Source organism: Centropristis striata, chromosome 4 (genome assembly GCF_030273125.1).
Source record: "Centropristis striata isolate RG_2023a ecotype Rhode Island chromosome 4, C.striata_1.0, whole genome shotgun sequence".
Lineage (NCBI taxonomy): Eukaryota > Metazoa > Chordata > Actinopteri > Perciformes > Serranidae > Centropristis > Centropristis striata.
The window spans coordinates 5,325,244-5,351,625 of NC_081520.1; the positions used below are offsets into that span (position 1 = coordinate 5,325,244).

General features: G+C 37.2%; 1 protein-coding gene across 1 annotated transcript; it reads right to left on the bottom strand.

The window, feature by feature from the left end:
• Positions 1–952: 952 nt before the first annotated feature.
• alp3 (alkaline phosphatase 3) lies at positions 953–20,976 on the bottom strand. Its single transcript, XM_059331676.1, has 11 exons — positions 20,907–20,976; positions 18,379–18,495; positions 17,901–18,016; positions 16,164–16,338; positions 12,057–12,229; positions 11,280–11,420; positions 9,460–9,529; positions 7,236–7,370; positions 4,955–5,146; positions 2,462–2,578; positions 953–1,486 (listed from the first exon to the last, which is right to left on the bottom strand). The coding sequence occupies exons 1-11, from the start codon at positions 20,974–20,976 to the stop codon at positions 1,170–1,172; spliced, it is 1,623 nt and encodes a 540-aa protein (XP_059187659.1). The 3' UTR covers positions 953–1,169.
• Positions 20,977–26,382: the final 5,406 nt, after the last annotated feature.

Below are 26,382 nucleotides of genomic sequence, written 5' to 3' on the forward strand. Positions count from 1 at the left end.
CTTTTTAACCCATAAGAACCCAGACCCATTAATCCTTAAAGTAAAATTATAGGGGATATACCACAGACCAAGTGAACCACATAGAACACATTTATGATGTTTTATTTTTTTTTTTTTAAATCTACCCCTAAATGTCAAAGATCTGTGATATGACATATATGTTAGATTGGGCGTTTATGGAAGTTATGTTTGTGATATTTCTTATTTTAAAACAAATAAACTAGACACCTTTTCTGCTCACAGAAACACAAATTTGCCTTTTTCTTTGCATCTCCACAACATATATCGAAATTGTGACAGGATAGGATAGGATTATTTTTTCTTTATATTTGGTCAAATGTACTTAGATTAGAATTAGAATTGTTGAATGGGTTTAAACTTAGCCTAGTAACAAAAAAAAGCTTTTTGAAATTAGCTACTTTTCCACATTTCTGTTTCCAGTCACACACATATTTTGGAGAAGTCACTTCTTGTCACAGTCACACAGTGACACAGTCTTGCTAAGGGATTTAATGAGTTAAGGTGAAGCATAAAGCTGAATATGGGAGATTCTAGAAGATTTAAAGTGTTTGTTACACGCGTGTCACCGTGGGTTCTTATGGGTTAAGACTGAATCTTGGTTTGTTTATTTTAACCCATAAGAACCCACGGTGACACCCATGTAACAAACACTTTAAATATTCTAGAACAGGGGTCTCAAACTCAAATTACCTGGGGGCCGCTGGAGGCAGTATCAAAATGACCAAAACATCTAAATTACTTAAAAAAGACACACAAAATGACTTAAAAAGACACAAAATGACCAAAAAAAAGACACAAAATGACAGAAAAAAACTAAATTACTTAAAAAAAAGACACAAAACCCCCCACAAAATTACTAAAAAAAAGACACAAAATGACCAAAAAAACACCACATCATATATATGTTCTGCGTGGTTTACTTGGTCTGTGATATTTCCCCCATAACTTTCCTTTATGGATAACTGGGTCTGGGTTCTTATGGGTTAAGGATGTAATTCTCTCACAAGATGCAAGACGCTAAATAACCCTGGTTCAGGGCTGAGGCATCTTTGATCAAATCCCTGCTCACTCCTCTGTGACCCTGACCTCTGACCTCCCTGATCTGGCAAATGGAGTGAGATCAATAGGGTCTACTGAGGAAAAGGACCTTACATCAGCACAGTGACTGTTAGCAGAGCACTGAGGAGGATACTGAGCAGAGCTGCAGAGCCATAAGCTACACCGGCTCCGTTCTCAACATTAGTTATGGTGGTGTGGCCCACAGGTGGTTTAGTTTCCCCCTGGCAGTGCCTCAGGTCGGCTCCCACACAGGCAGCATAGGCCATGGCGTGGGCGATGTAGTTTTGCTCGTTGACGCCCTGGAAGAGGTGAGCCATGGGTCCACGGGCGAGCACCGCCACATCCTCCCCGCTGTGAGTGGCCGACTCTGTGGGGACGGCAGCCAGCTGGACGTAGTCTTTAGTTTCTGGAAAAGAGAAAGAAATATTGTGTTTATAACTTGTTGGCTGCCCCCAAGTGGCCTGAAAGTCACAACTTTAACTGAATTGTGACTGAATATTTCTTACTAATGCTGAAACAGTGAGATTAAATTCCTATCATCTATGTAGGGAAAGTAAGAAAGAGGAATACTTTTAATATATAATACTTTGTAGTGATCAGTGAAAGTGATTTGTATCATATTAGCTCAAATAAAATCTCTTTTTTTTCTCGGTTTATGAAGAAGAGAATGTAAATTCAATTAGAAAAATGTCAGCGAGAGAGAAAGAACAGCTGATTTTATTATAAGGAAAGGTCACACTGTATTCTAGGACATGGATCTAAACACAGGAGGGTAAATATAAAGGTCATCCCAGTTTTATTGAAAACATTTTCGGAAACACTTTACAATAACCAACTAATTAATGTTTATAGATGGTTTATAAACCAATTATTAACCATTTACAAAGTGCTATACATATTTAATCTTTAAATGTTTTAAACCAATTTCTTAAAGGTATATGAATCATTTTAAAACCATTAACATACTTAATATGGTGTTAAAAATGTTAAAATGAGTGCAACTAAAACTATTAATAAACTATTAACTTAATTGAATTGGTTGTTAATGGAAAAGTAAATATAAACTTACATTAATATACCATCTATTTGTCATTCATAAACGATGTAGTTAGTTAAACATTAATAAATTATATATTTACCATTCTAAAAGGCCTATATACGGTTTATAAATGATGGTTAAACATTAATAAACTATCTGTTTACCATTTATAAATGATGGTTATTGTAAAGTGTTACCACATTTTCTCATTACCACAGTTTTTAGCATTGAATGCTCTCAAGGTAAAAGAAGTAACTATGACCCGCTGGCTGTTTAAGGAGTGTGACTGGTTAGTGAAGTCTGTGGTATTCTCATGAGAGAAACAAAGAAACAATGTCTCACTCGTGTCGACATCGCGGATGTCTGGACGCGAGCCGTTGATCTTTTTGTGTCCGGGTCCGTTGCCGTACATCAGTGTGGTGTAAGGCAGAAAGTCTGAAGCCCACAGAGGAGATTGACCTGCAGAATCCAGAAAAACCATGAATTATAATCTTTCGTTTATTGTTTTCTGTTCCTTCTCTCTTCCTCAAGGTGCTAAACACATGCACACACACACACGAAGAGGTCCCCAAGGTGCTGCAGGAGGACGAGAGCTTGTTGAGTGTTTCTCTCCAGATGAGCCATTAGCCCAGCGAGTCTCCCCGCTGATGAAGAGCTCAGAGTTTCACAAGCACATTAATCACTGCTGGGAGGAGGTGGAGCAGGAGGAGGAGGAGGAGGAGGAGGGTAAAATAAGGATATGACCGGAAAGAGAGTGTGGAAAGAAGCTGGGAAGAGCACAACACAACATGAGTGCTTAATCAATACGGACTTTAAGACTGATACAGAGGCGTTTGTGGGCTGAATCTTAAAAATATAGTAAATATGTTCAAGCCAAAAAAATCCCCCAAATATCACTGTTCCCCAGGACTGTATTCTGGCAGGTTATAAACACTGCAGCATTTACAGAAGACCTTTAGATAATTCTTCCTTGAAAACCAAACAAAAACAGTCTGAGTAATGCTTTACGTTACAGTAAGAAGGAAATATATTTCGTGTTTAGGAGAGGCCTAGAGAGAATTTACACCACAAGCACTTTTATAATTACCTTGTGTATATTAAAGCTATTTAGGGAACAGACCTCCCAAAAGGCTTAGCCTATATTATCTGACACAACAGCAATATAATGAGCAGGAACCAAACTATGTGTGGCAATGATTGTAAGGTGCATGTTAAAGGGGAGATATTATGCTATTTTTTAGTTAATCCTTGTGTTTGCGGGTTCTACTAGAACATGTTTACTGCTTAAGCACTTCTTCTTAGCAATCTGCATTTTGTTCCTTTGTCCCTGTGTCATATGCAATGACAATACTGTTGAATCTAATCTAATGTTTGCCTGCATTAATGTTCAATAAATACATTATTTATCTCATACCATATATATATATATACTGTATATACACATATGAACATGAAAAAGCATGCATAGATACGTTACTTCCCTGCTATAAAACACAACTGTGAGTAAATCATTTTAGCTCTTGCTAACACCCTCTGTCTCTTCGTGAATGTGATGGGTTCATCTTTAGGTTTGAGACTCCAGGTGAAGGAGAGCAGCAATGGAGAAGAGACAGACAGCTGAAGGAATAGAGGTAAGGTCAATAAAGAGACGCTCCAAAGGAAGGAATTAACAGGCGAGAAAGAGTGATAGAGCGAGGAGACGAGGTAATGTAAGAGAGAAAGAGAAGCGTCGATGTCGTTGGTCAGAGACGGACAGAAAGGAGAGAAATGAGGAGAAAGCGAGGGACTGAAATAGAAAGGCTGCCAGCTATATGTGTTTACCAGGGCTGTAATTGCAGGGGAGAGAAAGCAGAGGAAATGTCAAGCTGCTGGTGGCAGAGGCACACTGAAGCTGAGAAGAAGCAGGCATCACAAACACACACACACACACACGTACACACACAAAGACACACACTAAGCACCAAATGCCACCTTAGGTGTCTATTGTCATGGGATATAAACACACCTGGAGGACAGAGGAGAGAGGAGATTTTTCCTGCATCAAAACTCACAACTTTCATGTCATATATAAAAAAAAGCAATGAGCTGATTTGGGCTACGTTTACACGAGGACGGTCTGAACAGAAGATGCAAAAGTGGTGTCGCGTCTTCACTTTTTATTCCTTGTTTAGACGAGCGTTTTCGGGAGGAAATCTGCTGCATACGATGACGCAAAAGTGTGTGAAATTCCATTGTATGCATGCCAGGCGGCATCACTTAAAGCGATAAGAGCATCTTTGGGCATGCAGAAGTTTTCACGCTACACATTTTCATCAGCTACTCCTTCCACAAAGTTATCCACCATCACTAGATCTCCCAGGTCTCGTTCACAGCCGTCTGGCTCGCCTCCGACGAATTGCTGCATCCAAAATGTGATAGAGGTAATTACAGATCCTTCTCTGTTCACTAATACTATCTCTACATATCCTGTTCATTTGGTGGAAAGACTCCTGTAAGTTTATTAGAGCTGCCAGAGCAGCTTGAAGGTCCGACGCATGGAAATAATCCCACGTTTGTTTATTTTCCTGTACTGGAGCATGTATGTGACGTAAACACATACGTGACGTGAGCAGATCTGAGCAGAGTTTTGTGTCTTGGCGTGTAGACGGACACGCTACAGTGGAGCGGATTTAACTTTTCTATTTTGGAAGGTGGTTTCAGATTTTTGCGTCTTTAAGCCCCCAAAACGCTGTCACAGTCTAAACGAAAGGCACTTCCGATAAAATATTTTGTCGTTTTTACCCGCAAGCGTCCTCGTGTAAACGGGGCCTTAATATGAAGTCAGTTCACAATTACCCAGAATGCTCTGCCCCCGAAATGGGTATCCGTTGAAGGTAAAAGGGTGGGAGTGGTCAGCCATCACTATAGTGAGAGTTTCGTGCTCTTTGGTGAGTTCAAGGCCCTTGGCGATGGCGTAGTCCAGAGCAACCGCTTCATGCAGCGCCATGTACGCCCGACCGTCATGGTGAGCCTGGTCGATACGGCCTCCTGGTGACAGAGAGAGGGAGAGGGTCAAGTAATGGCTTCTGGTAGGCTTCGTCCTTTAGGGCAACTGATTCTTTCCTTCAAAGGGAAAAAAAAGAGTGATAGTTTAATTAAACCAGAAACTGCTGATTCATTTTCTCATGAATCTGTGTTTGATAAGGTCGGCGCAGTAAGACAAAGATTGCTTTTACTCACCAGTGAAACAAAATAATGTGATTCACTCACTTGGACCAGCAAACAGTAAATACAGTAAAGCTGCACTGCAAAAAAGGTGTGTCTAAAAACAAGATAAAAACACTAAATCTGAGGGAAATGATCTTGCTGCATGGACAGATAATGTCACTTGACAAGATTTCTTAAATTAAGATGATTAAATCTAGAAATAAGCATGTTGAATGCTTAAAATAAGAAATTAACTCTTAAAACAAGATAAATTAAAGCTGCAAGCAGCGATGAACTGGCCCGAGCAGAGTGCACTGACAATTATTTGTTTTTGTTTTTTTTGTTTGTTTTTTTTAAAGATGATTTTTTTTGGCATTTTTGCTTTTTTATTGAAAGTGATAGATAGAAAGGGGGTGATAGAGGGGAAGACATGCGGCAAAGGGAGCTCAGGCCAGATTCGAACCCGGCTCCGCCACAGCAAGGACTCAGCCTTAATGGTAAGTGCTCTACCAGTGTGAGCCACCGGGACGCCCCAATTATTTGTTTTTTTACCAAGATAAAATTAACTTTAGATTTAGAAGTGTTACATAATTTATTGTTTTTAATGTTTATGTAAAGCACTTTGAATTACTTTGTGTTGAATTGTGCTATACAAATAAACTAGCCTTGCCTTGCCTTGCCTTGCCTTGCCTTGCCTTGCCTTGCCATCTGGGCTGTCGTTTGGTAGGAAAACCAGAGCAGGATCTCGGCCAGTAGAATCAAAGGTACTCGGGGTGCGTTCGGCTCTATGTTGCTTTGTTTATTTCAATGTTTACATTTTTCCCGCCAACTTTCCTACCAATATGAAATAATACTGTGAGTATATTTCCAGCTCTCTGCAAAACTTTTTTTTTTTTTTTACATTTCTTCACTGCGATAGCAAACCAGACTAAATAGAAAATTAAGTAAAAGTATCATTTTCACTCGGACTTGAGTTGTGAAAGCACCCTTAAGCCTTGTGACTGGATTTGTCTCAAAACTTTCATAAAGTACTAAGAAGGAAAGGAAAGTGAATTGTAATTATAATGAGCTGCCAAGTCCTTACAGCATCAGAAAATACCCCTTCCAAGTTTAAAATTGATGCATATATATACAGTAGATGAGGTAGATTCAGAGCCTTTACATTGTTAGAGGTGTGCACACAACTTGAAAAATATTCCTTGGAATAAAATATAAATTGAGGAAGTGGGCCCACTTCCTCCAGCAGAGAAATTTTACATCAAGCTGATGGATAGAGCAGATTTTTTTTCTGCTCCTCTCAGGCAGCTGTATTGGAAAGTGAAGAAGACTCTGGTTAATAAGTTGTGGTCTCAGTGAGCTGTCAGTGATTGGGTGCACCATATGCCTGCTTCTATTTATACATTTGCCTGTTATTTTAAAGTCATTGTGAAGACACCAAGGAGTCCCCAGGCGGCTGCCTCAGATTAAAGGAGAGATGGATGAGGAGGCCGGTGAGGCAGCCGTGTGGAACAGAAACACGTCAGCCAACCACACTCTGCTAGCACACACTGCGGCAAACTCATTGAGCTGTATGCAGAATCGATGTCAAGTCACCAGATCCACTGCAGGTACACGCTGTTCTCCAGTGTTGGGCATTCTGGGGGTTGTTGCTACTGCTCAACAAACTCAATATCAGGCCTGAAATCGCTATAATATTAATGTAAACATATTGACGTTTAAACAAACCACAGCAATTACTAGTTCCGTCCTTTAATTGCCTCTCAGGGCCCCCTGTTATTTTAACAGGATCAATGATTCAATTGACCCACCTCGACCACCCAAGTGTTTTTTTTTCTCTATTTTTAGCACAACTGTGACCTCTCTGGGGATTTCATTATCCAACCTGTGATGGATAAAGTGATGGAGAGTGTGTGGATGCTGTTGTCCTCACCCTCCACTAGCAGGAAGAAGCCTTTCGGGTTTTTCTGGAGGATGCGGATGGCTTTTTCTGTCGTCTCAACAATCGACGGGTCCATGTTTGAGTCCCTATCGGCCTCATAGCGCAGATCACCAGGTTCAAACAGAGCTGTGGGAGAGAATGACAGGCCAGATCATTTTTATGTAAAAAATACAGTACAGTAGGTTTCATCAGCCTACAGTGGAGGCACAGCAGAAAGGAAAGTCCCATCTTCCTCCTACTCCCGCTATATTTAGCACACAGGAAGAGATGATCCACAGCAGAAGAGAATTCAGCAGAAAGTGAGCACTCAGTCCACAAAAAGCATGATGAGTGATTTTGACATTTCCTCCACAAAAGAACTCCACAGAATACCTTAAAAATCAATACTGGAGGAGGTGGAGGCAACATTGGCAGAGGAAATACCATGATTTGAACATTCAGACACACGTGGGTTACACTTGGTGGATAAAGTTCAGGAGTTTTTACAGGTTTCCTGCCAAGAGTCAGAGGAGAAGATCAATACAGCTCAAATGTAAGTACAATAAATATAAAGCTGTGATTTTATTTATGGATATAGCAGACAAACCGTCCAAGAGATAACATGTAAAGTGTAAAGACGTATTTCAAACATTACCTGGTGTCATGGACACCTAAAACAATAATCTACACTAAAAACTTGTCATATATCGTCCATTTTCTTCACAGTCTTAATAAAAGCATTTGACACCAAATAGAGGCACTAAAAGCATTCATGAATATAAGAATACAATAACAAAACATCAAATAACATAAATATAATTAGTCATCTTATCCCAGAGATGACCTCTCTGGCCTGAACTTTAGCCTTAGCATTGTACGGTACTATAAATACAAAACAGATTTACTAATTAAAGAGTTTTACAGGTTTTGGCACTTTGAGTATATTGGGGTCTAGAGCAGTGGTTCTCAACATTATCTGGAGGTCATACTGAGGCCCATTAGAAAAGCATAGACTTTATGATTAAAAGTAACAGTAAATATATCACATTTACTAAATTATTTTATGTCGTACAACAAAACACAAACATCTCTTGAGCTTGTTTAAACCACAGACCTTATTTTAGGCTTCGAACCACCAACACATTCAAACTCTCACTGAGTTTGATAGGTTACACCCCAGGGAGCTAACATGCTAACTTACTACCAGGTTTAAGAAATCATTCCTGTGACGCCACCATGATAGACCACAATAATGAAAAAGTTCACAACTTCAAACAAGCTAAATTATGTATCTTTCTATTATGATGATTAAGATTTTTGATCCAAGAAGGTTTTATATTTTGGAAAACTTTCCTTCAGCCCAGAAAAGTGTTTGAAAAACTGTGACATCATCTCAATGTAGAGTCTATGGGCATATTTGGGTCCAGTACCCGGTTCTAATAATACATCCATGGGGTCTTGAGCCTTCAGAACAGGTACCCTCCACCTTTGGAACCATTGTCTTTGCACTAAAGTTTAAAATTCAGTTTGAGTTAACCTTTTCTTGTATATGTATGTTTTATTGATACTCTGTTGTTATTTTTATCTGCTCATGTAAGGTGTCCTTGAGTGCTTTTAAAGGCAACTATAAATAAAATGCATTATTGTTATTATTAGCATTATATTATGTTTCAGCCTTGGAGGTTGCAGCATGGGTCAGAGTCAGTGAATGCTATGAATAAAGCAATCATAATTATATTAACCCATTGACGCCTGAAACGCCTGTAAAACCTCTGGGCAATTTTAAAATAAGCCCCTAAAACCTGAAGTTTTTCTGGAAATTCAACAGAAGTGTCAACGCTTCTACTAAATAATAGATTTTTCAGCCTCTGTAGCAGATAGAAATGAAATTTAAAAAGTATTTGAGAGCTTATACAAATACTACAAAACGACATATACGCTTTCAAGGCTTCAATGGGTTAAAAAAAAATAACATAATTATAATAAAGTGTTTTAGAAGCCAAATCTTTGTATTGACCATAGATTTCATGAACGGCTCACACTGTGAATGGTTTTGCACCTTGAGGACATTATTAGATCAGACACAGTACTTCAAAGTACAACAATCAAGAGTGACATCACACATAGATACAATATGAAGTGAATAAGCTGGTGACTGAACCAAGGACAGTAAATGTCTATTCATGCTCTGCTGGAGAGAAAAGCAGAAGAGGACAAAGAAACCAAAAGAGCTCACCCATGAGGTAGTCTGTGGTTTCAGGGTCCACAGCATCGAAATCCTTCTTGTTCCACACGTAGTTGGCTACCTGTGTCAGGACATAAACATTCAGTAAAAGCACTAATACCACACTGTGACATTTCTCAACTCCAAGTAAAAGTCCTGCATTCAAAACATATTGAAGTAAAAGTACAAAAGTATCAGCATTTACTTAAGACTTGCATTTGTATTTTATATTGGAGGATCAAATAAAGTACTTCTGATTCTGATCCTACATCAAAATGTACTGAGTATCAAAAGTAAAAGTACCTATGCAGATTGTTTTATATTTCCCAAATATATTATTTGATTATCATTTTGAAGCATTAAAATCAGCAATGTTTAATGTTCTTAAGGCAGGGATCGTTTTAACGACTTAATATACTGTTATGAGGTTTCTTTTTTTTTTTTTTTACTTTAAATTGATCATGTTTCTTAAATTAAATCTTGACCTGAAAAGTAACTAAAGTTGTCAGCTAAATGTAGTGGAGTAAAAGTACAATAATTGCCTCTAAAATGTAGTGAAGTAGAAGAAGTAGAAGAAGTAGAAGTATAAAGTTACATAAGAAGGAAACACTAGAGTAACCTCAAAATGCATGGGTCTAAAGTGACCCGACTGAGTTTTTATTTTCTATATCTTTGCAATAAATTAATTTCGTCATTCAGTATTCCAGGTCTTCCTCAATTACTTTGTTTCTGATCATCATACATCCTAACTTTATGATTTCCTTTATTGATTTTTTAATAAAATCCCTTTTTGTGTCACTACCCTTCTAATGCACAACATGGGTAAAAATTACCCATATTCATTTTCAAGGTTATTTCATATGTTGAACAGCATATGAAATAACCTTAATAATAATCTTTGAAATAAATATATTACATAATTTATTATTCCATGTATTTAGTAAATATCTTGGTGTTTTAGCACAAATCATCCTTTTTATCTTTTCCTTTCCTAATTTTTGAACAAGCACAGTTGTTGTACTTCTACTTCAAGTTTACACACAATGGTCAAAAATGACCCGCATGCATTTATAATAGAATTTGTTGGGAAAATGACTTTGTTTTGGAGTACGAACATATTCACAGCTCAGCACAGCTCCCTTTACACATCTGGAACACGTAAGTCTTGGAGTTTTTTTCAATTGTTCCAACGTTACCGTAACAAAATATTTGATAAGTGTGAAAGATCGCTGTACATAAAATGTTATTAGGTTTAGCTTACCTTGAGAGTAAGTTCATGTCAGAAAGGTACAAGTAATTAGTTTCTTGTGTATTTATTTTTATTGTTTTCATAACAGAAAAATATATACAAATTAGAGATAATTGGTGGAGCTACACAGAACAATACATGTTTTGGGTTTTTTTGACAGAGTTTTTGACATTAGACAAACAAAACAAGGGTATAACATAAATGGCACAGCAACAGAATAGCACTAATTCAGTTTTTAGACATTAAATCAAGAAAAGGTTGCCATATTTTTAAAAAGATATCCTCTTTAGTAGATATGATGTACCTGATTTTCTCCAAGTGTAATACATTTCCCAGCTCTCTCAACCACATTTCAAATGTAGGAGCCACAAGTAATTAGTTAGTTAGCTGTTGATACAGTTGAAGATGTGGATATGAATTCGGGTCATTTTTGACCCATGTTGTGCATTAGAAGGGGTGTCAATATGTTGTGCATCAAAGGGTTAAGTACAGTACTTGAGTAAATGTACTTAGTTACATTACACCACTGATAACTGTGTTTACAATCTGTGAATAGTTTAGAGCATTTTTATCAGAGTCTTACCTTTCCAATTTTCATTTTTTTCCACTCATCGATGAGGTTGCGTCCATCTTTTCTCTTGCCCCTGGAGGAGTAATCTATGGGGTACTCCGGGTCCCTGGTGCCCCTCGGGGTCATGTACTTTCTACCGCCACCAATGATTACCTGGAAACACACAAACACGCACATTTAAATGTAATTCTACACTGAAAAAAGAAAATAGTTGAACCAACTTAATTGAATTGTTTCATTTAGTAACACCTAAATGAATTAAGTTCTTTTAAATTAATTTAAAATCAATTGTGTTAATCTAACTTATTAAATCCGTGAAATAGCCACGGATTTCGCTTAACTCAAAATCCGTGGAATAGCCAAGGAATCGCTCAAATTTCCGTGAAACTGACACGGATTTCGCTACAATGCAAGTTAATGACAGTCATATCCCGTGGCTATTCCAAGTCAAAATATAGATTTTTCACTAAAAATGAGAGGACTGTCCGCCATGTTTTTTGTTCTGACCGCTGGGACCTTGAAAGTCACGTGACTTGGAACAAACCAATAGCCACGGGATATGACTGTCATTAACTTGCATTGTAGCGAAATCCGTGTCAGTTTCACGGAAATTTGAGCGATTCCGTGGCTATTCCACAGATTTTGAGTTAAGCGAAATCCGTGGCTATTTCACGGATTTCTGTGAGACCATGTTGCATTTAGGTGTTACCAAATGAAACAATTCAATTAAGTTGGTTCTTTTTTCAGTGTACAACATAATACTGATGAGAAGAATGTGGGGGACCTTACATCTATGTCTGTGTTTGTGATGAGCTGGGAGGCGATGTCTGTGCAGCCCTGCTGCTTGGCAGACTCCGGCATGTCAGCGTCACTGTACCACTTCCTGCTGGCGCTGTGGGCGTAGCTGGTCGCTGGGGTGGCATGTTGCACCCGCGTGGTTGTTACAATGCCGACAGACTTCCCTAAAAGATCAATTAGATTCATGCATAACATGTAATAGATGTACATAGGCCTGTATGTGCAGAATATGAACACTATATTAGTGATTATGTTGAAATATGGGCCGAGGTTATAATAGTTTCGGATTTTTCATTAGTTCTAGTTTTAATTTCGTTGTGAATTTTTGTTTTCAAATTCAGTTAGTTTTAATACGTTTTTAGAGTGAGTTTGCTAGTTCTAATTAGTTTTTATTTTTGGGAAAATGCTGTTTTAGGTTAGTTTTTATTAGTTTTAGTGTTAGTTTTAGTTTTTTTGTAATGGGGTATTTGTTGGATGCAAGATTCAAAAAAGTCACAATAAATGTTTCCTTTATTTCCTTTGTCTGATCCATCTCAGCCCCAATAAGTTTATTAAGTCATAAAACCAGATAGATTAATAGATTTCATATCAACCAAAAAGGTTTATGTATGGAAAAAGTTGACAAAGAAAAAAACGAAGGACATTTTCACTATAATTTTAGTTATAAGTTTAGTTAGTTTTAGTTAGTTTTGTAACCACAAAATACAGTTTCAGTTAGTTATCGTTTTTTTTTATTTTTTATTTCAGTTAATGAAACTGTTTTTTCAATTCTGGTTTTCATTATCTCCAAATCCAAAACTGGATTATGTGATCTTATCCCGTGTTATTTCTTTTGAACAATCCATATTCAAGATTTGATCCATTCCTTAGAATTAGATTATGTTTGAATAACTGGGTCCTAATGACACCTCAGGTTTATATTGCCCTGGCCCCAGGTTGGGAATCACTGGTGTAAATGGTTCTTTCCGTAAAGGTTGTAGAACCATTTGAAGACTTTGTTATAGTCTCCAGTGCAGTGCTGGGGTCAGGGACATGTCACTGTGTGTGTGTGGAACCTGGTCTCATAGGAATCTGTGAAATAGCCACGGATTCGCTTAACTCAAAATCCGTGGAATAGCCACGGAATCACTCAAATTTCCCTGAAACTGACACGGATTTCGCTACAATGCAAGTTGATGACAGTCATATCCCGTGGCTATTCCATGGATATTTTTTCCTATTGGTTTGTTCCAAGTCACGTGACTTTCAAGGTTCCAGCGGTCAGAACAAATAACATGGCGGACAGTTCTCTCATTTTTTGTGGAAAAAAATCAGTATTTTGACTTAGTTTCTGCATAAAAATGGATTTTGATCACATTTCAAGCGAGAAATATATGTTTTATTTTCTAAATATTCACTCAGTGAATGTACATAATCACTTTGTATGTTGGAATAGCCACGGGATATGACTGTCATTAACTTGCATTGTAGCGAAATCCGTGTCAGTTTCACGGAAATTTGAGTGATTCCGTGGCTATTCCACGGATTTTGAGTTAAGCGAATCTGTGGCTATTTCACAGATTCCTGTGAGACCATGTTAGTGTGTGTGTGTGTGTGTGTGTGTGTGTGTGCATGTGTGTTATAATGGGACGGGAGTTGAAAATTAGCTGAAGCTATATCTCTGTATGCAGCACATCAGATGCATGTCCTGTATCTATGCTAACTGCATTGTCCCTATCAAATAAAATAAATTAAAGATATTTATGGCCGTTGATAACATGGGAACATGATAAGAGTCAAGGTGCTTCCCGGTGCATCACATTAGCTGCAGTGTAACCAGCGGCTGCAGGCTGCTCCCTGGAGGCCCCTGTAATACCTCTCTAAGCACTCAGCAGTAAAATCAGGTTTTGCTGAAGCTGTATAAGACCGGAGGGATTTTCTTTTGTCGGGAGCCAGAACTAAAGTGTGACACAGCAGGGCTGTGTGTCAGGTACCTGCCTGCTCCTGACAAAGACTCACAAAATCCCATTTGTTACTTCAATCACAGCACAGTTTGAACACATCCTGCTGCATAATCTGTCAGTATCGTCAGCTGTGCCAGTGTGAGCTATATTTGCTCTACTGAGTCCATTTACATAAGAAAGAAATGACCACAATCATAAGTGTAATAGTTTTTCTATTAGCTCATTCTATTTCCTGTCTTTTATAAGTGTGACATGCAGCATAACAGGCTGACTGGTCAAATAATTAATTAATAAAGTACTTTTAGTATGCGTAGAAAATAGAATACTGCACTGTAGAAAATGGCTGCGGATTTTATGGTGAAAGACCGTAAAATGATAAATGGGTTAATTCAGTTTCAGTAACAATGAAACACTGTAAATGTATATATCAGCCAAAACTGTGTTTTTTACATTTTCTTTTTGAAAAATACATGACTTTACTTTAAAATACACTGGCACCGTGTTTGTTACAAAAATATACTGTAGTATATATACAAGATATCACTGTAATTTTTGCATTTATTTTTTGTAAAAAATACTTTTTCTCACTGTTAATTGTACTAAACATCATATCTCTAACAAAAATATACTGTAATATTTAATGGTAAAATCTTTAATTTATGCAGCATTTATAAAGTATTTTCTTGTCAATTATATGGCAGAACAGCGTTTCTTTTGATGGAAACACTTTTTTTTTTAAGGTATTATTACTATTAAACTACTGTAATTATTATTACTATTATTTTACTATTATTTTACCGTAATATTAGAAAAGTTGTGTATATATATATATATATATATATGTATATATATATATATATATATATATATATGTATATATATATATATATATATATATATATATATATATATATATATATATATATATATATATATATATATATATAAATTTAACCATTTTTACATTTAACACATTTTAATGTGCGTAATAATGTATTTGTTCACAACTATAACTCTTCCTGTGAAACATCCGTAAATATTAATGACAATAAACAACCAGGGGCGAAGCTAGGCATTGTAAACATTGAAGCTTTGTCCAAACCTAGACTACTCTGGGCTATATGCACTACTTTTAAAGCTATTTGAGAAAAATCTGTACATTATTCAGAAATAAAACATGATATATCCCATTTTGTGTCTGATTGTTATCCATCTGTCTTCATCACTCTGAAACCATGACTCATTTTCACCCATGGCGCCGAAAGTGAAACAATAATTGTCTGTTGTCATCATGTTAATTTTGTTAAGTTTGGTCCCATTTAGAGTAAAATAGACGATAATAAAGGGTTACGTCTTATAAAGTATCACCATGTCACACAGTGTAGTGGTGTGTTAGATCAGTAGTTCTCAACCTTTTTGAGTTGCGACCCCCAATTTAATATGCATGTTGTCCGCGACCCCCGCTTACTGAACAGAATCTCACACGCACAGTTCAGATCACCCAAAAAAAAAAAAGACCAAAAAAAGACACAAAATGACTAAAAAAAGACACAAAAAAAGAGACACAAAATGACCAAAAAGGACACAAAATGACCAAAAAAGACAAAATGACCAAAAAAAGACACAAAATGACTAAAAAAAGATACAAAATGACCAACAAAGATACAGAATGACCAAAAGGATACAAAATGACCAAAGAAAGACACAAATTGACCAAAAAAGACACAAAATGACCAAAAAAAGACACAAAATGACAAAAAAAGAGACACAAAATGACCAAAAAAGACACAAAATGACCAAAAAGGACACAAAATGACCAAAAAAAGACACAAAATGACCAAAAAAGATACAGACTGACCAAAATGATACAAAATGACCAAAGAAAGACACAAATTGACCAAAAAAGACACAAAATGACCAAAAAAAGACACAAAATGACAAAAAAACAACAACACAAAATGACCCAAAAAAGACATTAAATTAACAAAAAGACTAAACACATTAACACATGAACACTTTAACACAGGGGAGGCAGAGCTGACTTCCAAAATGATTTGGCGACCCCCAGAAATCATCTCGCGACCCCAATTGGGGTCGGGACCCCAAGGTTGAGAATAGCTGTGTTAGATAATGCTGACAATAGCTTTTGTCTTACCGGCTTCTTTGGCCCACTTCAGGATGGACGTGACCTCGTTTCCCTTCTGAGACTTGCAGACCCCATTGCGAGCCGCTGCGTTCACTCCGATGGTGTTCAGGTTTGTCTTCACTCCACACAGATACGCTGTGGCTGTGGCTGCACTGTCTGCAATCTGGAAGTCCACGCTGTAGGTCTGCACACACACACACACACACACACACACACACACACACACACACACACACACACACACACACACACATACACACACACACACGAGCTTTTGTGTGTGGAAAGGTTGTTCCCGCCACAGACAATAACCAAAGGATCCAAATGAAAAATACAACAATAAAAATAGCAGATGAGGTATTAAGTACACTGTAAAAAAAAAATCTGTTTAATTTACGGTAAAATACCGGCAGCTGTGGTTGCCAGAACATCACCGTAAAAAATACAGTGAGCGTATGTAAATGTAAATATCAGCAAAAACTGTAATTTATACTGAATAATCCCATTACTTTTAGGATAATTGTGTCATCGTGGTATTTCTCCATTAACGTTACATGAAAAATTTATATTTTTACAGCAAAACTGTGTGTTTTCTACAGTTTATGGCGGTAGAATTTAAAGTTTTTTACTATTCTTTGATTGACAGTAATTAAAAGTATCTGCTACGGTGATGTACAATGTTTAATTTTACGACCTATTTCTGATGCAAATTGACAGTGTTCTACTGTTATTCCTACAAACATTTTTTACAGTGTATAACAATAAGCAGTAATTACAGCACTGTAATCTATTTAGTCACAACAATAAACTGCAAATAAATCTTTAAGATATCTGCTTATAATTTTTAAACTCATTCACTCTTAATTAACACACATAAATGATTGTTTCATATGATTGGATCTTTTCCATATCATTCTATTTTGAAAGTGTGTTTTATCTTTGTAAACAACTGGACAAAGTCTTGCTGAAGTAACATTAAAAAGTATTAATAATTTGCATGGTGTGTGTGGGAGTGGACAGTGAACTGAAACAAAAATAATGTTTTATATAACTATAATTACAATTGCATATGCGCACACTAATACAGTTTATATAGTGTGAAATATACAAAATAAATGTAAGAGGCATGTAGTGTGAAAATTACACATTTCTATGGCATAAATAAAAGCTTTTATTGAGGAAGTCAAATAGTCAGTATCTGGTGTTAACAAAACATTTCACCAGAAATATAGCTAATGTTCTGCATTTGGTTTAATAGGGAAGTGAGTGACACATAATGCATGTCGGTTGTCACACACAAATAAATCTCAAGTTATTCTAGCCAGATAGCTAGTACAGAATGTATAATTTAACATAATTTCCATAGAATTACACCTCTCACATGGCCACAGGGTGTGTGTGTGTGTGTGTGTGTGTGTATGTGTGTGTGTGTGTGTGTGTGTGAACTTGTACCACACATAGTGGGGACCGTAACATGTTTTTAACCATTTTAACAGAGTGAGGACCTTTTTGGAAAGTGAGAACATTTTGGCTGGTCCTCACTTCTTCAAAGGCATGTTTATGGTTTATGGTCACTATTAGGGTTTAGGTCAAGGTTAGTGTAGGGAGCTAGTGAATGCATTATGTCAATGAGTTTCCTCACAAAGATGTAGAAGTACAAGTGTCTGTGTGTGTGTGTGTGTGTGTGTGTGTGTGTGTGTGTGTGTGTGTGTGTGTGTGTGTGTGTGTGTGTGTGTGTGTTTGTACCTTAGCTAGTCCCACATTAGGGAAGGTGTCCATGGTCATCACTGTCTCCTCTCCTGTCTGGTTCTGCAGCTGTCCCTTGAGGATACGAGCAGCCGTGTAGGTTGTGATTCCCATACCTGATTCACACACACACACACACACACACACACACACACACACACACACACACACACACACACACACACACACACACACACACCTTATATTTATTCCAGACTCGATAACCTCCTAACTTCCCCTCCTATAATTGAAATGTCTCTCTGTAATGTGTTCCTTTTGTAGAAATCAAAGTCTCACTGTAGTTAAAGCCATCTTCTTGTTTTATGTGAAACCCTTTAATTTTTTTTTTGTGTTGCACATTGGTGAAATAGACAGGAAACAGCGGAGACAAGGCCCAAATTGATTCCTGATTCTGCCTGTTGTACCTATTCATCCAGCCAAGCCTGTGTTAGTGTTATTAACATGTTGTGTAACTCACCATCTCCGAGGAAAAACAGGATGTTCTTGGCCACATTGGTGTTGAGCTTCCTGTCCAACGCTGACTGCAAAGTCTTCCGGGCCTGTGACCTCCAGAACTCCGGGTTCTCCTCCTCAACTGTAGGCAACACACAGATCAGACTGGTTTACATGCAGAAATAATAGTATTAGTTGTGCTGCTGGTATGATGTTTTTGAAAAGTCTGTGGGGAAAACCCTAGGTAATAACCAACAGAATAAAAGCTGCAGACTAAAGCACGATATGTGCTTTTCTGGGAATTTAGCGGATTACAGGTTTAACTTTTCCATTAAACAAACTTCAGACTAAAATGTGACAGACACAGAGAGATGTTCTGTATTTGTGTGCATCCTGCAGAGATCATTGTGAGCAGATATACATTTTAAAAACAGTCCACTGCTCTTTGTTCAGGCCCTTCAGGGCTGTGTGTGTATTTGCATGTTTGTTTGTAGCTGTCATACCTCCCTCACATGCTCTCTTATCTCCTACAGTAAATCTCTCGCGGCTGTAAAAGATAGTTTGATACAGTAGTCCTCTAACAAGCAGTAAATGCTGATAGCAGCCGGTTGCACAACTCCACAAGTACTGAGTGTGCTGATTCAAAAAAGTTTGGAAGCCTCGAACAAAACGAGAAGGGAGGAAAGTGTATAACGAGAAACGATAAATGATGGTTCAGGATGAAAATAAAGGTGGATGCTGAGGAATCATAAAGGAGAAGAAAGGGAAACTGAAATGAGGGTAAAAAGAGAGCACAAAGTGAGACGAGAGTCAGCCCTGTTGGTGATGTGGTGATTAAGTTTTAAAACAGCACGCTGAAAAATAGAAAAGAGGTTTGTCTCCAGGGTGGAAAGGTGAGGATCATATATCATGCTTAACATTTCCAGGCCTCTATGATCTGAAGGAAAAACCTGCAAGTTTGTGTTTAAGCAGCTGCTAAAATTCTACAGTTCAGACATTCAAAATAGACCTGAATGTAACATTATTGTGTTTTGTTGCTTCAACACTTAGTTTCATCATAGAGATAATGGGGCCAATGTTGAAATAATTTGACAGTCTGAAGCATCAACAAAAATAACAAAAAAGTAACACAAAAAATACTTTCCCTGTAGTAAATTACCTTTATCATGCAGTTATTGGAAAGTAATTAGAAAAACGGCACCTGAATGTAACATTACGAGTGAAAGCAGTTGAAGTGTCAGTGAAAGTTAATGAGACGTGGAGACTCAAAGTATAAAATGTGAATTGTGATTACAAATAAAAGGTATAAAGAAGATGCTCTAATATGATAAAGGATGGATAATTGTTTAAAGGCTCAATGAAATGTTCAAGTTGAAAATATGAAGGAGTTTGAAGTGGTGAAGAGGAGTTGATAAGGTTGAAAGATGAGTATTCAAAGCAGCAAAAAGGTTGAAAAGTATGAAAGATTTTTGAAAAACTGAACAGAAGCACGGATGGTAAATGAGCTTTAAAGTTAGACAAAAAGAAAGTGTAAGATGTTGGAACATAAAAAAACACATGTTCAGTAGAAGAAGAAGCCAAAGTGAGCACACCAACTGTGTTTCCATTGGAGTCTAATCAAATCTTTCAAATGTTGCATTCAAGAAAATTTGAATTAGGGACATTTCCATCAACTGGTTTAGAGCAAATAAACAAAGCTGCATAAACATACTTTGGTCAGAAGATGGCATTGTAATGTATTGCTGTAGGCTAATCCGTCAGGAAACAGTCGAAGAAGAAGAAATTAAGCAAGACAGAAAAAATAATAATAAATAGGTTCACTGTAAACAATTGTCTTGTAAATTAACAGTAAAATACTGGCAGCAGGGTTGCCAGCATTCTACTGTTAATTTTACAGTTCCTCTACTGTTATTTACTTACAGTATGTTACTGTGATAAAATCACATACTGAATTACAGTAAAATCCTGCATTTCATTGATTTTTACAGTAGACTAAAACACAGTATAGTGCTGAAGCTAATTGCAATATTGTTGCAGTATACAATGCAGTCATTTTTTGTAAATAGAGCATATTACTGTCTGAAAGCCATTTACTACGAATCAAGCACTGTCTTCACTGTAACCTCAGTAATTTTAATATACCATCTACAGAATGAGTTAGTTAAGTGAAATACAGCCATTAAAAATGTGTACAAGAAGAGACTTAGAAAATATCATAGATATATATCATATATTTTATGGGAAACAGCAAGCTACCTGCAAATATTGCCCAGAATGCATTGTTTTCTACGGTATAATACCTTTTTAATGGAAAACAGTATGTTACTGTCACAATTTGACTGTTTTCTTACAGCAATTTTTGAAAAAAACAAAACAAAAACCACCTCAAGCAAGCGTAAAAACTTTTATGCACATTTTCAAAAGCTTTTTCGAATTTTGGTATGTCCATTAAGCTTTTCTCATGCAAATCTTCAAAATAAGCAGGGAAATGTGTTAATGGAAACACGGATACTGACTGGTTCACAAAACAAATTGGGTTTTCTTTTTTCTTACCTTTGGCACTAGATGATCCAAATGCCACGAGCAGAGAGAGAGCCAAGATGGCAGCTCTTGTCACCTCCATGGCTGAGTTCAGGATGAACAAACGCTCCACTTACCTTTACCAAAGATCACCTCACCTCAACTGAAGTAATGCTCATCTCCAATCACACCAGCTGATAATCATCTTTAACAGCAGGTCATAAATGCATCATGACCAATAGGTCTTTTATGACCACTGACGGAAAAGATTGTTGTTGTTGTTGGGCTGGAGCCAAAAATAGGAATGAGAAAAGTATGAAAAAGCACAAATAGGTAATCAAAATATTATGAAGAGTTGAAATTGTATATATTTTGGTTCAATCAAGTTAAAAAAAAAATTAAAAACAGCTTAAATATAAGGATTTAATTATTGACAGTAGTTAAAGCTTAAATTATAGTGTTTTAAAATGTATCAAGGGCATTATTTATGATGCTGTGCTAAAGATCAAAATGATGATAGTGTGAATGCGATAAACTGCCATGGAAAAATAAGGCTGTGTCCATGTGTGTGATTTCTAATCATAAATGGACTGTATCTGACAGATAATGCAGCGGGGGACACGGTTATGTAAGCGAGAAAGACAGAGTCCACTGGGACTGAGCTGAATGGCACAAACACTCAGCCGCCTATTTTCCAATGAATACATTAGCAAGAGAAGAATATTTGTATCGGAAATTGCATTTTGTTTGATTGCTTGTCCACAATTTCTTTATCACTGACAGATGAAATAAGAGGTAACATGGCAACTGATGCAAAAACGTGTTGACCCTGTTATTCAACAGGTGCCACGGGTCACTTATAATGGGATTTTTATTACATCTAATTTGATCTGTTAATGTTCCCAGTGAGTTTCCTCATTACCTTTGCAAATGTGGATGGGCCACTGATGACGAGGACTGTTGTGATATTGTATTTTTTTTATTACCACTGTCAATGAAAATAGGTAGAAATACTAAGAGAAAACATTTAGGCTACATTTACACCACTGATGCTAACTGCTCTGTGAGGCTGTGCTTTGTGCTATATTTTAATATTAGCATGCTAAGGGGTCATCCCTATCTTCCCTGGGTCCTATGTTCCCTGTTTTTCCCAAAAAGGGTCCTATGTTCCCCTGTAGCAATACATACTGGGGAACATAGGACCCTTTTTCTGAAAAAGGGTCCTATGTTCCCCGCAATCTATCGACATCTTCAAATGACAATGTTGACTTTTCACTCAGGGCTCCTGGGTTAAAGTCTTGTGTTTGTTTGACCCACCCACTCTAAGGCTACATTTACATGATGACGGTCTGAACAGAAGAAGCAAAAGTGGCGTCGCGTCTTTCACTTTTTATTCCGCGTTTAGACTAGGGTGGCCATTTCCTTCACATCAAAAAGGAGGACACTTTGCATATACGGAAGCAGATATTTGTTTGGTATGATCCGGTTTTAAGCAGAGTTGTACTCCGATTAGCTCGATGCTTGTCAGTGCTAGCATGTCTCTCGATAGCTGCTTTGCCTTTGCTGCTCGCATCTACATCGATTCGACATAATGTTTAAAAAAAAACTTAAAATCATCCCTCTTACTTCTTGTAATAACCCCGTGTTCTCTTGCCCATTCCGGGTTAAAGGAGGTCTTTCGCTTTGGCATTTTTTCAGACTTTCAGTCGCTGGGAGCTCGATTGACTATTGCTATTGGTGGTAGCAAGTAGCCTGAGTGCATGTTGTGGCAAATCAACACATGGCTCATTTGAATATTCAAATAAGTATTAAACTAACAAGGTAAAGTGTCAAAAGACGGACCTTTTTGTTATTTTCTCAAAAGGATGACAAATGAGTGTCGGACCGGGCATTTAAAAGCCAGACTGTCCGGCCTAAAGCCGTTTTTAAGCCCCAAAAATGACGTCACCGTCTAAACAGGAAAAAAAACGATAAAATATTTTATCGCTTTTATGTGCAAGCCTCCTCGTGTAAACGGGGCCTAAGTGGACCTTATCGTTCTCTATACTCAGTATCCTTGTTTTCACCTTTGCTTTTACACTCTGTAACATCACTTCCACCTTGGCATCCTTCATAATTATTACAACAACTAGAGGGTGCTGCACACTACAAACATGAAATATGTAGTTTTTTTGTAAGCTGCTGCACAAATGACCTATAGCACTGGATATAGTGTGGGAAGCAGGGCTCTATTCATTCCTATGAAAGATGCTCAGTGGCACATGAAGCAAAAGAAGTTTCATGAATGAAATTACCAGGATCTTCCACATCTATGGGCCAATACAGCGAGCACACTTGTGTTTCCTTTAACCCTTCCTCCCAACCATTCGTTTTGGTAAAGTAAAATGAGAATGAAAGTAAAAGTTTAAAGGTACAAAGTGTGGTGAGTCGAACCGGCTGACATGTTGTCAATAATACTGGTGAAGAGACACAACCACACTGTGTCCTCTCTGGTGTGGGTCTCAGCAGCCAGCAGGACGGCCGACTGTTGCATACACCCGCTGCCATCTGCTGCAGAGTTATGATTCATGATGCTATGATGTAAGCTCATTACTTTACTGTACACACGATGCTGTGTGTTTGTGTGAAACTGCAATGATCCCCGTGGGAAAAAACAGGTCATGGCAGCAATTAGTCGAGCAGAACAAAGAAAAAGAGTCAGGCAAAACAAAATTGTCAACTAAATATAGATAGTGAAAAAAAAGATTCAGAAAGTTCTGAAGACCAGACCTTAAATGTTGCTTTTAGAACTTGTTACAGATCTATGACACATTATGGGATAACTGCTATCAGCTATAAAGAAAATATGTGGCCAAGTAAAATACTGTAGCTGCAGAGCTGAGGCAGCTATGCACTGTTTCACTGAGTGCTATCCAACTTCTCAAACAAATCCAGCAAGAAAGCTTTTAAAGAACAAAGAACGTCAATGAGAGAAAAAAAAAAGAATTTTTTTTTTTGATAGACGTATGTAAATGCAACACACTAATGCAGTGGTTCTCAAATGGGGGTACGTGAAGGCACTCCAGGGGGTACGTGAGATTTTAAAATATACATCTAAAAAGTAGCATCCAAGCAAAAATATTTAAAAAATAATTATTTTCATGAATATTTTAGGAAAATATAAGTATAAGTTCTTAAATCAATTTTAGACTCAGTAGGCTATTCAGTTTCATTCTCCTAAAAACCCAGAGTCTCCCCATACCAGGATGGTTGGACCCAACCTGTCATATGCCACCTGGCATCACCTGTCAATCACCTGAAAACTCAAAGATGGAGTCGTGGTTGAAGCGTAGCAGTTATAGTTTTAAATGGTTATATGCTCACTGCTTTTAATACATTAGTTTGAATCACTTCATTTTAGTGATGAGGAATATTTGGAATAAATTAAGTCATGGATTGTTAACATTAAAAATGCTTGGAATAGTTTTGTTTTTTCATGTGTTTCAGTTCCAAAGTTTAATAAATCAGACACTGACGCTGCAGCGCTGTTTTAAGTATTTATTTTTTTTCAACCAAAAATGCTTTGCCCTGGTTAGGGGGTACTCGGCTGAAAAAATATTTCACAGAGGGTACATCACTGAAAAAAGGTTGAGAACCACTGGCCTAATGCAACATGTTCCCAAAATTGGAAGTTTGAAAATTTGAAGAAGGCTTACATGTGAAATAGGCATATTTATAAGACATCAATCCTCCATCCAGACATCATGTGAATGCTTTTCAGTGTGAGTATTTGTGGTGTCACATGAGGTTTGGCTCTTCTGCTGCTGCTGTGGAGGCTGAAGTCAGGGCAGAGAGGTGTCTGCAGCTGAGCTTTATCACTGACCTCTGGAGAAAATCCTGGAAGACAAAGAAGGGGAGGAGGCGGGGAGGAGATCCTCAGACTGCAAATAAAATGGCTTTCAGTGTAAATACTTCAGATGTTGCTCCTACACTTACAATAGCCAATGTGTTTTGTATTGTGTATTGTGACAGCAGCCAGATTGTAGATTGTACCTTTGGTGGACAGAAATTGAATCCTACTGTATCTCTATTTAAATGGTAAATGGAGTGCACTTATATAGCACTTTAATCCAAAGCGTTTTACACTACACACTACGCTCATTCACCCGTTTACACACACATTCACACTGGTGTCAACCAAGGTTATAATAGTTTTGGATTTTTCATTAGTTTTAGTTTTAATTTTGTTGTGAATTTTTGTTTTCAAATTCAGTTAGTTTTAGTTAGTTTTTAGAGTGAGTTTGCTAGTTTTAGTTTAGTTTTTATTTTTTGAAAATGCTTAGTTTTAGTTTAGTTTTTATTAGTTTTAGTGTTAGTTTTAGTTTTTTTGTAATGGGTATGTGCCTTAATTTCCTTTGGTTTATCCATCTTAGCCCCAATAAGGTTATTAACTGTTTTGGTGTTTTGTATTTTGGTTGGAGTGTAGACATCCCAGTCTCAGTAAACATATCTACCATGTGTTCCTGCATGTTGAAATAGAAACACTGAATTATGTAAGAAAAAAGTTGACAAAGACGAAAACGAAGGACATTTTCACTATAATTTCAGTTAGTTTTAGTTAGTTTTGTAACCACAAAATACAGTTTCAGTTAGTTATCGTTTTTTAAAAAACTCTTGTTTTTATTTTTTTTCAGTTAACGAAAATGTTTTTTCAATTTTAGTTTTCGTTAACCATAATAACCTTGGTGCCAACTGCCACCATTGGGAATTCATTCACACACTCATGAAGCAGCATCAGGAGCAATTTGGGGTTCTAGGATACTTGGACATGTAGGCTGCCATGGTCAGGGATCGAACCACCGGCCTTCTGACCAATAGGTGACCGCTCTACCAACTGAGCCATAGCCGCCCCATTATTTCTACTATACCTGATTTTTTTACTTTTTGGAGGGCCAAAAAAGGTACATATATGTTCCCAAGACCAGCTGTACTTTACAGAGTACTGCCCCAATGTTAACATCTCCAAAAGGAACAAATTCAGCACATTATTTCAGTGTTAAATAAACTTGACTTGTTGGCTGATTGGTGAAGCACAGTGGCATGGCTCAGTCCAATCTGAGTATATTAAATGTGAATTTGTGAAATTAATGGTGGCTCTGTGTTCCTTTTTCAGTTCTAATGTTCTTTGTTCTCACTGAAGAGTGTAAATATAGTTGAAAAGCACCATTGTTTTACAATTTACCACTGGAATGGGTTTCGCAGGTGGATGGTAGAAGCTGTGAAGGTTAAAGCTTGGGACTTGAATTGGATTTACTGATTCAAAAACAAGATCTTTTTTCAGTTGCGTGGCTTCTTCAATATACTTTACTGTGAAGTGAGTGAATTCTTTTAAGTCACTTCTCAAAACACACTTTTACAGACTTGCATTCATGTGATGTTGGTCCTTCCTAACTTGTGGTGTGTGTGTGTGTGTGTGTGCGCGCGCATATGTATATATCTATCTATATATATCTATATATATATATATATA